The following is a 14,415-nucleotide window of genomic DNA, read 5'->3' as shown; positions in this document are numbered from 1 at the left end:
AAAAGTGGATTTGCGGGTCATCCTTTGCAAAATAATTCGAGTAATGTCAAGAAAAGTGCCGAACAAAAATAGATAAATCCAAAGCTAAATACAAACCATTATTAAACTACTACAAAATAATAAGGCTACTTTACTGGTGGACAGCCAAATGAATGAGTGGCAACAGGACAAAATTCCTTCCCTTTTGACAATACTTTGTATCTAACCTTTTAAAACAGATAAAACTCTTATAAATGAGGCAACAGTGCTAATAAAAATATTAGAAACAGCACAATATTTGTGGCAATAAAAGGTCACAAAAATGAACAGGTGTGCCACAGAGAATGAGAAAATATGAAGATTTGTTTCAAGTTTACTGAAGCGTAGTAGCTTTAAAAGTCGAACTTCAAACAGGCTTTTGTATCTTTTGACCATGATTAATTCTTTGGGGTTACACTTATTTTAAACTTAATTCCTTGTCGGTGCGGTTGCCAACAGATTTGTCACAGACTTTACGTTAAGGTTATGATTAAGTACTCCTGAAGAAGCACTTAAAAATAGTTTTGCTTCCGCATTTTGTCAGTTCATGTGTAATCTTGACTTTAGACCTTTATTTTGAAGGAGACATCACATAGCTTGCCATACTACCTCCGCTGCCCTTATGCAGCTAAAGCGACGTCACGGGAACTGACTGTACCCCGAAGGCGTCAACTACCAGAGTTTACTGCACCTTCAGTGCTTCATTTTCATAATCATAACGTACAATTTATCCTCATTTTTAATGTCGCCACTTGGAGCCCCAGGCTGTGCACATTCCGAATTTTCTACCAGTACATGTCAGCTGTCACTCTTTGTAATCAACACTAGGGGTCCCACCACAGCCCCTGCTCTGAGCAGACACTGCTGTTGGTAAAAAGGATTTCCTATGACTTTTGTAACATGCTGGAAGATGCCTCAATGTGCATTACACAAAAACGAAGGCCCACTTTGTTAAGTAGACAATACACAATAGACTTTATTACCATAACTGAGCTTCGAAATGAGCCTTAAAATAACATTTTCTTTGTTCTTTAACTAGAACTAGATATATCCATGTAGGATCATAGGATCACACCCTATTTTAAAGTGGACACCAACAATAGAGGAGTTGAATGGCAGGAAAAAGGCCAGAGGGCACCGTGCCACATCTGTTTTTCTTTCTTTTTTTAAAGGAAAAAAAAAGAAAAGGCCTGAAAGAAAAATAATAATAATAAGCAACAATAGCAGCACACTATGCAGTTCACCTGAATGGGACAATGTGCTTTCATGAGGGGTTCTCTCTTTAACCAGCAGCTTTTATTTTGTAAGGCTTTCAAGCACCTTGTTTTAAGTACAGCCACACACACAGCTTCCGCTGTATTACATCACAAAAATATAGAGACATTTACACACACATATTGCCACAACTCAGTGATTAAATTCAGGGAATAGAGTAAATTAAAATAAGGTACAACCAAAACTTTGCAGATAAACATTTAAAAAAATATGTTCCTTGACAAATTAAAAGCAAAGGTTTTTCCAAAAACAAAAAAAGTGTTAGATAATGCACTATACAACTAAAGTAGGGTAAATGGAAAAAATATTTACTATAAAAACAAACAGGGGCACTTTTATCTGAAGCACAAACCAGCTCATGATTTCCATTAAACTTTTCTTATATAAGCAAAAGCATGAAAGATAAAAGAAAAGTATCATAAGGCTATTTACAAGGAGGTGGGGGTTGGTGGGTTGTCATAATTCAAAACAGTAAATTCTTGTATTCAAAGAGCTCATTTGTGCCCTCATGAGGAGCTTCTCTTGGCATTTCTCCAGCCACAGTTTACCAATCAGCCAGCAGAGACACTTAACAGGGCAGGTGCATCCCATCACAGCTGAACAGGGTGATAACCAATAAGATCCACCCTGTAAGCTCAAAATCAATTAACAGGAAAAAAAAAAAGTCTACTGCAATCCCTGAGGAATTAAAACCCACCCAGAGTGGCCGCTCACATGTAGTACACACAGACACAGACATGCACGCACAGTGCTCGTGATCAAGTTTTGTTTTTTCAAATCCCACGGAGCTCGACGTGTAAACACTCACTCCTCTGGACTGTTCAAGGATGTCAGGATCATCACAATGACGAGTGTCTACTGAACCATTACATCTGTTCCCCCTACATTCCCTTCCACCCCCAAAATGTTCCTTGGCTTTTAAGTTCGTTTCAAGTTGGAGCCTAATCGAGACAACGTCATGGCTTGTTGTATTCGATTTGCTGTTCACTGCAGGCATTTCCGTGTTTCTCGCTCAGTCCACAAACCCATAATGATCAGACAAGGAGGAAAAGGTAAAGACACTCAGTTTGTTGGGGAGTGGGGGTTGATTGAGGATCAAATTTCTGATTATTGTGACTGTTTCCAAGTGACACTGTAATGGTTGCACTGTGACATTACAAGAAGATCCTCCACGTCGACATTATGGATTCCCACGGAAATACAGACGGCATGCTAAGACTGACTGTAGGAGTTGCTCTGGTTCCCATTGGAGCTCTGATCACTCTCACTGCAGACAGAGAGAAAAATGAAGTGCATACAGGTCACTGAGATAGACTGTGAGAAGTCCAAGTGTACAAGAACATACTGTACTAATGAAAGCAGACCCACAGCAATTAAAAACAATTAACTTGTGAAACCATTTCCAGAGAAAAGAAGCTCAAACCTCATCTTCACATGTACAGTAATTTTCTACCTACACTTTGCACAACCTTTACATATTTCTTAATTTCTATTCTAATATCTGTCGGTAGTACGTACATACGTACATACATACGTACATTTTTTTCCTGTTATGAGGATTAATAATAATATTTAAAGATACTGTAAACACCATATATTCCATTTCTGTACCACAGTTTGATTTATTTTTTTTGTACCATGACACCCAAGACAAATCCTCGTTTGTGTACAAACGTGGCAATTTAAAAAAAATAAATAAAAAAAATAATACAGATTCTGATGAGACAACCGTCTACAATCATTTTCACCTGAGACTATTTTTTTAATCATCTCCATCTTTTCAGCCACCTCTAACATGGAAATCCCCATGTCAGTGTTACGTCAGTATGACACTAACTACAGTGGCTTGCAAAAGTATTCGGTACAAAGTGGCGTACACGTGAGAAGTGGAACGAAAATCATACATGATTCCAAACATTTTTTACAAATAAATAACTGAAAAGTGGGGTGTGCGTAATTATTCAGCCCCCTGAGTCAATACTTTGTAGAACCACCTTCTGCTGCAATTACAGCTGCCAGTCTTTTAGGGTATGTCTCAACCAGCTTTGCACATCCAGAGACTGAAATCCTTGCCCATTGTTTTTTGCAAAACAGCTCCAGCTCAGTCAGATTAGATGGACAGCGTTTGTGAACAGCAGTTTTCAGATCTTGCTACAGATTCTGGATTGGATTTAGATCTGGACTTTGACTGGGCCGTTCTAACACATGGATATGTTTTGTTTTAAACCATTCCATTGTTGTCCTGGCTTTATGTTTAGGGTCGTTGTCCTGCTGGAAGGTGAACCTCCGCCCCAGTCTCAAGTCTTTTGCAGACTCCAAGAGGTTTTCTTCCAAGATTGCCCTGTATTTGGCTCCATCCATCTTCCCATCAAATCTGACCAGCTTTCCTGTCCCTGCTGAAGAGAAGCACCCCCAGAGCATGATGCTGCCACCACCATATTTGACAGTGGGGATGGTGTGTTCAGAGTGATGTGCAGTGTTAGTTTTCCGCTACACATAGCATTTTGGCCAAAAAGTTCCATTTTGGTCTCATCTGACCAGAGCACCTTCTTCCACATGTTTGCTGTGTCCCCCACATGGCTTGTGGCAAACTGCAAACGGGACTTCTTATGGTTTTCTGGTAACAATGGCTTTCTTCTTGCCACTCTTCCATAAAGGCCAACTTTGTGCAGTGCACGACTAATAGCTGTCCTATGGACAGATTCCCCCACCTGAGCTGTAGATCTCTGCAGCTCATCCAGAGTCACCATGGGCCTCTTGGCTGCATTTCTGATCAGCGCTCTCCTTGTTCGGCCTGTGAGTTTAGGTGGACGGCCTTGTCTTCGTAGGTTTACAGTTGTGCCATACTCTTTCCATTTCTGAATGATCGCTTGATCAGTGCTCCGTGGGATGTTCAAGGCTTGGGAAATCTTTTTGTAGCCTAAGCCTGATTTAAATTTCTCAATAACTTTATCCCTGACCTGTCTGGTGTGCTCTTTGGACTTCATGGTTTTGTTGCTCCCAATATTCTCTTAGACAACCTCTGAGGCCGTCACAGAGCAGCTGTATTTGTACTGACATTAGATTACACACAGGTGCACTCTATTTAGCCATTAGCACTCATCAGGCAGTCTATGGGCAACTGACTGCACTCAGACCAAAGGGGGCTGAATAATTACGCACACCCCACTTTTCAGTTATTTATTTGTAAAACATGTTTGGAATCATGTATGATTTTTGTTCCACTTGTTACGTGTACACCACTTTGTATTGGTCTTTCACATGGAATTCCAATAAAATTGATTCATGTTTGTGGCTGTAATGTGACAAAATGTGGGAAAGTTCAAGGGGGCCGAATACTTTTGCAAGCCACTGTACAGGCAGCACTGTGTTGTTCACATTATTAAAAAAAAAAAAATTGCATAAAAAAGGAAAAACACTGTAAAATGTACACATGAACTGAGATAAAAGTCATTTCAAAATCACTTAAACACTGAAAATATGTAGCGGCAACAAACCAGATGTTAAAACTAAAACTGTGTTGATCAAACCACTTTATCAAAATCTCTGTTTTTGCACCAAATCCTTGCATTTTTGTTTTATTTGCACAAAGGTCTAACCTCCCAACTTCTTTTATAAATTGGTTTGTAAGAATCAGAATACTTTAATAATCCCTAAGCAAATTATGTGAGTTACAGTTGCTCCAAAACAATAACAGTAACAGACTAAACTAATTAAATTATACAATATATTACGAAGTTTACAAAATATAAAAAAATAGCTAAAATATATACACAAATGGCTCAATTTAAATATCAAGAATATTACAGAGGTGAAATATATATGATTGATATTTTACTCTACTTAATCTGTCCTGTGTGTTTTAAAATATAGGATTTTTTTTTTAAAGAGAAAGAAACAAGTACACTACATACCTGTTTGGAGGTGGTTTGGGTTTTGGCATCTTATTTAGGACAGCAGCTATCTCCTTTCTATCATCAAAATTTTTCCACTGGTCATACAGCTTCAGAATGACACGGATAATCTCCAGGATCTTTACAAAAAATAGACACACAAAAAACACAAGACAACGTGAGGCAACGCAACATCAGTAATGAAAACTCACAAATGTTAAATCAAAGTAAAATGGGTCATTTTCCTGTAAGTAAAATATACAGTAGTCATTGAACAAAATGAACATTTTCTTATGTAAAATCATATACATGAAGTGAATGACATGATCCGTCTGTGTCAGTATGTTACATGCTCAAATCCATAGCAAAAATATCACTTTATGTGGTTAATATTTGAGCACAAAATATTACTAGCACATACACATACAGTACATAAAAGGATAGCAGTGATTTTAATAACTAGGTCAATCTCATGACCCCGTGCTACTTAAACGCAGATAACTCATCAGCAGTTAATGGTGGCAAAGTGAGAATAAAGATGTAAAAACTTGATTTAAACAGGCAACAATGTGCCTGCCATATCACAATGTGTGGAACCTCAAGTTGCTATATGTTATGAGGCTAAGTACGAATGGGTAAAACTCTACAACACTGAAACTGATATCAAACTGACTTTGTCCATGTCGACCGAGAGCTCTGCAAACCACTGTCTGGCATCTTTCTGCTGCACCACACAGGCAACATGCAGACAGGCTGTGGGAGGAAAAGAAAAACTGATCAGGTTAAAGCTTATTTAAAATCAGTAACTATATTAGAGAACAATCTGAAATGCATGGGTACAAGTCTTACCCAGGGCGATCATGAAGGGAGGGTAGAGCAGACACAAATCTGTCCTGTACGTGTCATTCACTATTCGCCTGGTAAAGAGACATTGGCAGGGCAGGCACAGAGTGAGGACACACAAAAACAACTAAATCGAATAAACAAAAGCGACAAATGTCAAGCAGATGGTATCGTACCAGGCCAGAGGCAGCAGCATGTCCTCCTGTCCCATATCCTGCACATACTGCAACAGTGGTCTGTAGGGGTGGTACACAATCAGGCAACAGTCCTGAAAACATAGAAAAATATTACATCAATAAATCAGTAACACAACACTCAGTCAAGCCAGCACTAAAGACACAAATCTTTCTGTACTTACCATCAGCTCCAAAAGGTAAAATTCACATTCTAATATCTGTAAATACACAAAGCAGGACTGGGTTTAGGACACAACATGCATGGCAACATAAACTAGTTCAGAGAAGACTCCAAAGAAAACACATGGCAGCTTCTTACAGAGATAACTTACTCACAAAACAAATTAAAAATGCTTAAAAACCAAGACATCTGAGAGAAGACCATCTGGACAGTATAATATATTATACACCTTTAAAAGCTTGCAAAGCTTTTAAATACTATTCAACATACGTGACATAGTGTGTGTATATATATATATATATATATATATATACACACATACATACATATACACACACACACACATACATACAGTGTATATATAATAATTAACATGCAAAATAACAATTTTATTTATCCCTCTTTGTTTATTTTCTCTGACTTATAACTTGAGGAAGTTAAGCTACCCGTTCTTGAATTTTTATGGTTTAGTAAACATTCAAATAGATAAGCAGTCACTTGTAGCACAATTAGAAATAATTAAACTTCTGATAAAAACTCCACCAGCAAATATTAGACTGCTCACAATCTACACCGCTTTTTGTTTAGAACTGTCTGTGTGCTACTCCATCATTCTCTTTTACTATGTCTGCAAAAGCAGACACAAAAATTTATGTTTATGAGTAGCATCACCTTGCAAATTCCCTCCCTGCTGTGTGAACCACTCCCTCCTTTTATCACTTTGCAGTGGCCCTCTATAAATAATAATTTACACACTTTTCTGGTCAGAGGGCATGTCAAAGCTGTGCTGGTGATGTCCCGGAAACCCTACAGTGATGCTAGATAAATAATCTTGTGGCAGCTCACTGCATTTGCCACCACAATGTGAGATGCTGTGCACAACAACTGTGCGTACTGTAGCACACAGTACAATGCTATCTCTCAGAGTAACTGAGTTTTCATCACAAGGGTGTGAACATTAGCTGGGGAATCTCACATATTAATAGACATTAATGCCATGACACTGTGATATAGAGTAAAAGGTTCTTGTTATGTTGTAAAGCGGCATGGCGGTTAATAAATAACTTTTCAGATCAATTGAATTCTGTCCATTTTTTCCTCAATCTCTGCTTTACTAAAATATCATGTACATAAGACAACAACTTAAATGTTTTTCATGTCTAATGTCCTCAACTCTTTCTGTCCTGTGCAATTTACCATCAAAACTCAAAACGGTATTTTTGACTGTCATAAAAAAGATCACTTTACCTCTTTATATTATGATGCTGTGCCTGTTATATTAACTTCCGCAAGGATATTTTACTTACATGATTCATTCTGTAGGGGAACTCCTTTGGAAAGGCAAAGGAAAATCTTGTTTTCACTGTTTGAGAAAAATAAAACAGCATTATACAACCTACACTGCAGGAGAAAAAACGCATTTATTTTTAAATTTAAAGAATATGTTGCTGAACACAGTCACTTACACACAGATGTTGCTGCAGAGATCAGCCTGGTGTTGGATACAACTCCAAATTCCTAAAAGGACAAAAATGATTAAGATCAGATCAGTTAATAAGTGGGAACCTTAAAGACAGTAAGGAACTTCGAGGCTTCGTGGCAGCACAGAAACACTCATACCTCAACTTTAGAAGCCAGGAAAACACAGGTAGGAGCCATGAGAACTGGATCTATACTTTTCAGAGAATACCTACATAGAAGAAGACAAAGAAAATTATTTGTTTGAGTAGTAGGTATTAAAGTAAAAAAAAAAAAAATAATAAAAACAACTATTTAAAAAACTGAACACAATAACCTAAAACATTTTATATTGAATGATAGATGTTTTTGAATGGAGTATATGGACACATTTCACTGCCACTCCCACAGGAGTATAAAAATAAGATTTTTAGTCTATTTGGATGGGATCCGTTTACCTGGCATAGAAGCGTTTAAAGTAAACAGTTGCAGTAGCAATGACCTGCTGACGCAGCTTCAGGTGTTCACCTAAAGCCTGGATCACTGAAAGACACAGAATTAAATATGAAAAGAGGTATAGCGCATTTTATTATACCAATATAGATTGGCTATAAATAACTGTTAAGCCTGGAGATGTTTTTTTCTTAAGCAAACACAGCTTACACGAACAATACCAACATAACTTGGTAGGCTATCAATTACTATCAGCCAAATATAACAAATACCATTGGCAAAGAAAATCTGTAGCTTCCAGTACTCCTCTTCTGTGAGAAACTTCAGGTCCTTCTGGCGCTCTTTCATCAGGTCCTGCTTATCCAGGACCCACTGCAGACTGACAAATACATGAAACAATATTGTTTTAAACCGCTTAGACGTCAAAACGTGAGCAATGAAGCTAGCAGGCAAGACAACAATAACAACATAAAGCTAAGCTTTAGCCGCCGGCTCTGGTGTCGCTGACAACATAACAGAACGCTTGCATGATTACGTTTTATGGCATATACAATCTTACTGAGTTTTCTTTCGGTCTTATTTATATTGACTATTTTAGATCCTAGCAGCAGTTTAGGAGAAACTGTTAGCGTCGTCATACGATGCATCCGCAAACACAGCTAGGCCTCACAACAAAGAAGGCGAATTCATAAACAAAACCGTAACATGTCGAAGTTTTAATAAAAACTTACTAATGAGAACTCTGCCAAAAATTCCCCGCCATATCGTAGCAGCTGAGGTAGAGAAGTAAGCTTTAAACTGATATTACTCGCTTCCAAAGGAGTGAATACCAGACGGAAAGTAGTTAGGCTAAGCAGAAGCTAGAGTAACATCAAAAACCTTCCGGAAAACGAAAGGGGATGGTTCCGGATTGTATTTAAAATCCTTTAAAATGTCAAAAGTGGGATTTTTTTTTCTTCAGACAGTGTTGATTTGAGTTTTAAATAATTGATAATTAATTTGAATAAAGTAACATTATTCAAAGGACTAAAGCAGTCCATGTCCAGTCAATATCATTGTGTTAATGATACAGTTACCATTTACAGTAATACAGTAACATGATGCAGTAACATTTTGATATTTTATATTCAAGCTAGCCTGATTCTATTAACATTGCACTGTACAAGAAAAACAAAAATCACCAGACACAAGACAACACTAAGAAACAGTGAGTAAGTAAGAAACACATGTCAGTCGTCGTAAGTCTGTCCTTCTGTCTGGAAGTTTTTATCCACCAAAATGTGTGACTGGTATATTGCTGAGAATAATATGGGCTCTAAATTCAGATTTCAGTGCACTGCATATACATGTTGCTTTAAAGGAGGCTTTAAAAGTAGTTCAGCAGAAAATTCTGTCATTATTGTCAGTAATATTCTTTCAGCAGTCCATAGGTCTAATAAATTATTTGGCGTAAGCTTGACAGATATTTGTAGGGACATGGACCCTTTGGTTGGGGAGGTTCTACATTCCTCTTTAGGTGCTGAGGGAAGGGCTGAGGAGAATATAAGACCCCAGCACAGACTGTGAGACAAAGTAAGCGTCCGGTTTCCAGTGTTCAGCTCCATAAGTGAAGTCTGCCAGGATGAGCCGCAGTCCAGAGAGGATGTCTTCATACCGCCGTCATTTCGAGGGCACTTTGGCAGCCAGCTCTGCCTGCCAGCTGCGGGCTTCCAGTCCATCTCCCACCCGGAAGGAGACCCGGCATCGGTCAGCAAGCTTCACCCGGAGTGGTGAGACAAGGGGGCGCATGGCCCTCAGTAACAAGGCTCGACTGACCAGGTGGGTAACGTGTAAAAATGTATTTATTGGTTATTTATGTTAGTTGTGTTCAGATTTGTCTTTTTAAAGAAGTGTGAAACAAAAAATACTAACATCAATCAGAAAAAAGTTTTCTCTTCCTTTCCTAAAGCAGTACAAGTATGGGAGCTCTGTGCTTTGGTGTGTCTAAGGATGGTGAGCTGGAACTGGACCTGGATGTGGCTGCAGAGGAGAACCGGGCCTTTATGCTGACTCGTACCCACGAAAGGCAGGAGATGGTCATCCTCAATGACCGTCTGACAGTGTATATCGAAAAAGTAATCTGCAGTCCAACCATATTCTGCTTCTGTGTTTATAATAAAACCTGAAACACATACACACAGGTCTGCTCTGTTGTCTGTTTTTCTTATTCAGAAATGAACAAGAACATAAAAGTTAATATTACACATAGTGCTTCATAACCTTTTAAGATGAAATGGTAGCACATTGTACATTTTGGGGGTTTTTTTTGTTTTTTTTTTTACTTTTAACCTGTTTCTCATGCTCCTTGCTTTAGGTGAGAACACTGGAGTCAAAAAACAAGCAGCTGGAGGCTGAGATTGAGGCCCTGAGAAGCAGCTATGACAGATCATCTGGGCTTAGGAAACTCTACGAGTCTCAGCTGAAGGAAGTGAACAGGGACGCAGAGAAAATGAGAGAGCAAAGGGTGAGAGAGAGAGTCAAGTGACTTTTTAAGTGGCAAACTGAGAGAGCTGGTGTGGGTCCTTATTGTAGTCACCACTGCATTATTTCACTCCCTTATTTGTTCAGTTCTTACCCCTCAGCAGTAAAATATTGATGGAGTGTTGTTGTCGTCCTGGGGGACGGGGCTATGGCTCCCCACACCCTCTAGCAGATTGTTACATGGGCAAACCTTTTGAATACAAGCACGCTCATCCACACAGGTGTACGCACAGGTGCACACACGGGTGTTCACTGCTCACAGACACAAACTACACCTTTGTTGACTGCTACCTCAAAGGACATTGTGCGCTGCCGGTTCTGCGTGCTGCACTACAACATTCAATATTTAGTATTTACTGTTATTTACACTAAGCTACATTATTGCGATGGTGTTGTGTTTATTATGTTGCTCTCTTTTTTTCTCTCTCAACAGGTGATCCAGGAGATTGTTTCTTTATAAGTGCCCCTTCTTACTGTCCTTCTTCCCCTCTGTTTTTCTTTCCCTCCCCCTCTCTCCTTTTCTTTCTCCCTTTCCTGTCCCCCAGCCATGTCTATCCCGTCTGTAACAACTGAAAATAAAATAAATAATAATAGCAGAGGTCGATCAAATGGACCAATACGGCAAGGCCTTCAGACAACAATTCTGATGGCTAAAGAACCAAACGGGACAGGCAAAAAACAAAAACAAACAAACAAACAAAAAAAACCCACCAGCCTCTATCAATCTTGTACTTAGAGCTTGTTCTTGTGCTGTCATGATTCCACAGTCTCTCTTTTTTCTTTGTTTTTTTTCTTTCTTTTTGCAGAAACTCTGGTGTGGAAAATAAGTACCCTGCTGGGATAAGCTGGCCAAAGTGTTAAAATTTTATGTGTGTGCGTGTATTTGTAATATTTTGTTGCACATAAATGATGCGGTTCTTTTTCATGTTCTTGTTTTTTTGTGTATTGTCAAATGGTTTGCAACTGTGTCCTGTTTTCTTCCTTTACCTCTTTTCCCACATTGGGTAGCGCTAGCGCAGAGGGGTAGCACTGTTTTTTGATTCTACAGGAGTTTGACAGTTGTATCTGTGGCCTGTACAGGATCTGTCTTTGGCAGCCAAGGCGGCAATGTTGGGCCAGTTGGACACGCTGAAGGCAAGATATAATGAAGCCCTGGAGACCAGGAAGAAGTCAGAGTATGAGATTGAGGCTCTACGCCCGGTATGACACAATGAAAAGTCAATTTGTAACTTTGAATAAAGACACTTAGCAGCTGCTTGTGAAAATAAATTACATTTATATCCCTGTTGTTTCTGTTCTTCTCAGAATGTGGACGAAGCAACCTCAGCCCGGATTGCGCTGGAGAGGCAGCTGGAAAATCTGGAGGTTCAACTCTCCTTCCTGCAGAGAGTTCACAAAGAGGTAACACATAGCTGCCTCGTGGTTGGCATGTCATTCATATTCCCCATCAGTGGTTTAACGGGCTGTAAATTTGCTGGTTATTGTCAAATCCAGCTCGTGTTGATGGACAGAGTGAGTAAGACCATAAATATTGCAGTTATCTATTTGGTGTGAAAACTTCAGAGGAAGTCAAACAGACAAGTTCTGATTTATCTGTGGGGCAGAGTGGTAGATTTGAAAATGTTCCTAGCTCATTTAACTGTCCCCCACCCGTGTTTGTTTTTGTTCTACTGAAAGGAAATTGAGGAGTTGATCCTGCACATCTCTTCAGCATCCTCTGAATCTGACTTCATGTTTGGCCTCCCAGACCTTTCCCCTGCCCTAAAACAGATTCAGTCTCAGTACGACAGCATTGCTGCCAAAAACCTGGAGGTAAGTGGCATTGATGAAGCTGAAGTATGCCCCGACTCTGGAGAATTAGTCTCTAGATCTCTTTGCATCTCATTCTGTGTTGTCCAGGAAATGGAGACCTGGTATAGAACCAAGTTTCAGGATCTTGATAACACCTCCAGTGAACATATTCAAAAAGTCCGAAGTATGAGAGAGGAAATTGCTGCCTATAGGAAGAATGTGAGTGTTACTTTCTGTTCTTCTTGTGGTTCATTCTGCAACTTTTCTGGATACTCAGTGTACATATGCACAATTAGATCCTAGACAAAGAACATGAACTGGAGGTACTGAAGACAAGGAATGAGTATTTGGAGGCCGAGATCCGTCACAGATTGGAGAAATATAAGAATGAAGAGAAGGGCTTAGAGGTAACTAACTGACTGACTTATAGAGATATTTTTTGTCATCCTATGGCCTGATCACAACAAAAAACATACACCTCTGATGTAATTTCAACAGGAGCACATTGAGGGAATTAAAGTGCATTTGAAGGTGAGCAAGGAAAAGACTGCTCTGCTGCTGCGAGAATATCAGAACCTCCTGAATGTCAAGATGGCTCTGGAGATTGAGATCGCCACCTACAGGTGAACAAGCATTACAATAGGTTTTAAGCACTTAGAACACTTAAACTGTTAATGTGCACACACACAGATGTGGGTGTGTGGCTTTTACATCAAGTAGAAAATAAATAGTATTATGCAAAAGTCTTGAGACACTCCTTTTTTTCTTTACAGTTTGCTTCCAAAGAAACAGATTTCCCTTCTAATTTCCTCAAGGCTTTGTGAAGGTTTTCAATGTTTTTCTTTGGACATTGCCACCCTTTTTCACTAATTTTCAGTCCAGTTCTTGTACCTGTCCTTATTTGGTAAACCACTTAACACTGAGCTATTAATCATTCATTTACAACTGATAAATGAAGCCTCATTAGAAATGGCCTTAGTGGAAGGGTGGCTGTCAAGAAGGAAAACAGGAAGAAAAGGTGGAGGTATGCAAAATTACACAAGATGTGGAAAGAAAATCGGGCAACAGATCAGATGGATGTAAACCGGTAAAACTTTGGTTCAAATTGTCATCAGTTTTCCTTTCTTTTTTCGTATGTTTGTGTGTTAGAAAACTGATTGAGGGGGAAGACAGCCGATTGGGCACCATGGTCCAAAACCTTTCCTTGACTGGAGGCTTGCAACTTCCTTCCAGTGATAGCAAATGTGCTCTCTCAGCACCTTCAAAGCTGGGTGGATCTTTGAGTGATACAAGCGGTAACAGCACTGAGAGAGCTGCAGGTGCTGGCCGAATAGCAGCAGCCTCATCAGACATCCAGGCTGATGGTAACTTAGAGAAGCAGGCAACAGTGATGTCCAAGAGAAAGACGGTCCTCATCAGGTAGAGAATGACTTTGGCACGGAATGCATGACACATAAAACCTGTAACATTTTCAGCCAGATCTCTAGTGACTACACAGTAATCATATTATTCTGTCTGATCTCCCCTTTCCCAGAACAGTTAAGACAGATGAGGACATTTACGAAAGTGACACACAGGAGTGCACCATCGTCATTTCCGGAGCAGCCGATGACACAGATGAAGAATAAACCCCCAGCTCTGTGATTCTTTTTGAGTACATCTGGTGTGCCGTCATCACTCCGCTCTGCCTGGTCCTAACTCGCTCTCAGCCTCTGCTTATCTAACCCTCCTGTGTGACATGAGCATGTCACTGAAAGTAAGAAAAATAAACAGCAAGCAAAAATAGTTGTGGTTGTCAATTCAATCA

The 14,415-nt window shown here is 39.4% G+C and overlaps 2 protein-coding genes across 4 annotated transcripts; one reads left to right on the top strand and one right to left on the bottom strand.

Moving 5' to 3' along the window:
* Window positions 1-1,024: 1,024 nt before the first annotated feature.
* On the bottom strand, window positions 1,025-9,168 carry ccnc (cyclin C). Its single transcript, XM_085382608.1, has 12 exons — window positions 9,029-9,168; window positions 8,570-8,676; window positions 8,303-8,387; window positions 8,007-8,076; window positions 7,853-7,904; window positions 7,694-7,749; window positions 6,388-6,423; window positions 6,206-6,297; window positions 6,036-6,103; window positions 5,860-5,939; window positions 5,208-5,326; window positions 1,025-2,560 (listed from the first exon to the last, which is right to left on the bottom strand). The coding sequence occupies exons 1-12, from the start codon at window positions 9,058-9,060 to the stop codon at window positions 2,506-2,508; spliced, it is 852 nt and encodes a 283-aa protein (XP_085238734.1). The 5' UTR covers window positions 9,061-9,168; the 3' UTR covers window positions 1,025-2,505.
* Window positions 9,169-9,848: 680 nt separating this feature from the next.
* Window positions 9,849-14,379, top strand: ngs (notochord granular surface). 3 transcript variants are annotated; one of them, XM_085382375.1, is made up of 11 exons: window positions 9,849-10,115; window positions 10,249-10,411; window positions 10,651-10,800; window positions 11,898-12,017; window positions 12,123-12,218; window positions 12,495-12,629; window positions 12,717-12,827; window positions 12,905-13,015; window positions 13,107-13,231; window positions 13,758-14,027; window positions 14,143-14,379. In XM_085382375.1, the coding sequence occupies exons 1-11, from the start codon at window positions 9,919-9,921 to the stop codon at window positions 14,234-14,236; spliced, it is 1,572 nt and encodes a 523-aa protein (XP_085238501.1). In that variant the 5' UTR covers window positions 9,849-9,918; the 3' UTR covers window positions 14,237-14,379. The 3 variants fall into 3 exon arrangements, with proteins under 3 accessions (XP_085238501.1, XP_085238502.1, XP_085238500.1); XM_085382376.1 differs by having other exon boundaries at window positions 10,246-10,411; window positions 14,148-14,379; XM_085382374.1 differs by having other exon boundaries at window positions 9,850-10,115; window positions 10,246-10,411.
* The last annotated feature ends 36 nt before the right edge of the window (window positions 14,380-14,415 follow it).

This window comes from Rhamphochromis longiceps, linkage group LG15 (genome assembly GCF_057381845.1).
Source record: "Rhamphochromis longiceps isolate RC_006_pf linkage group LG15, R_longiceps_female_GT1.1, whole genome shotgun sequence".
Classification (NCBI taxonomy): Eukaryota; Metazoa; Chordata; class Actinopteri; order Cichliformes; family Cichlidae; genus Rhamphochromis; species Rhamphochromis longiceps.
Note: the sequence above shows the minus strand (reverse complement) of the source record. Positions and strands in the feature narration are given on the sequence as shown.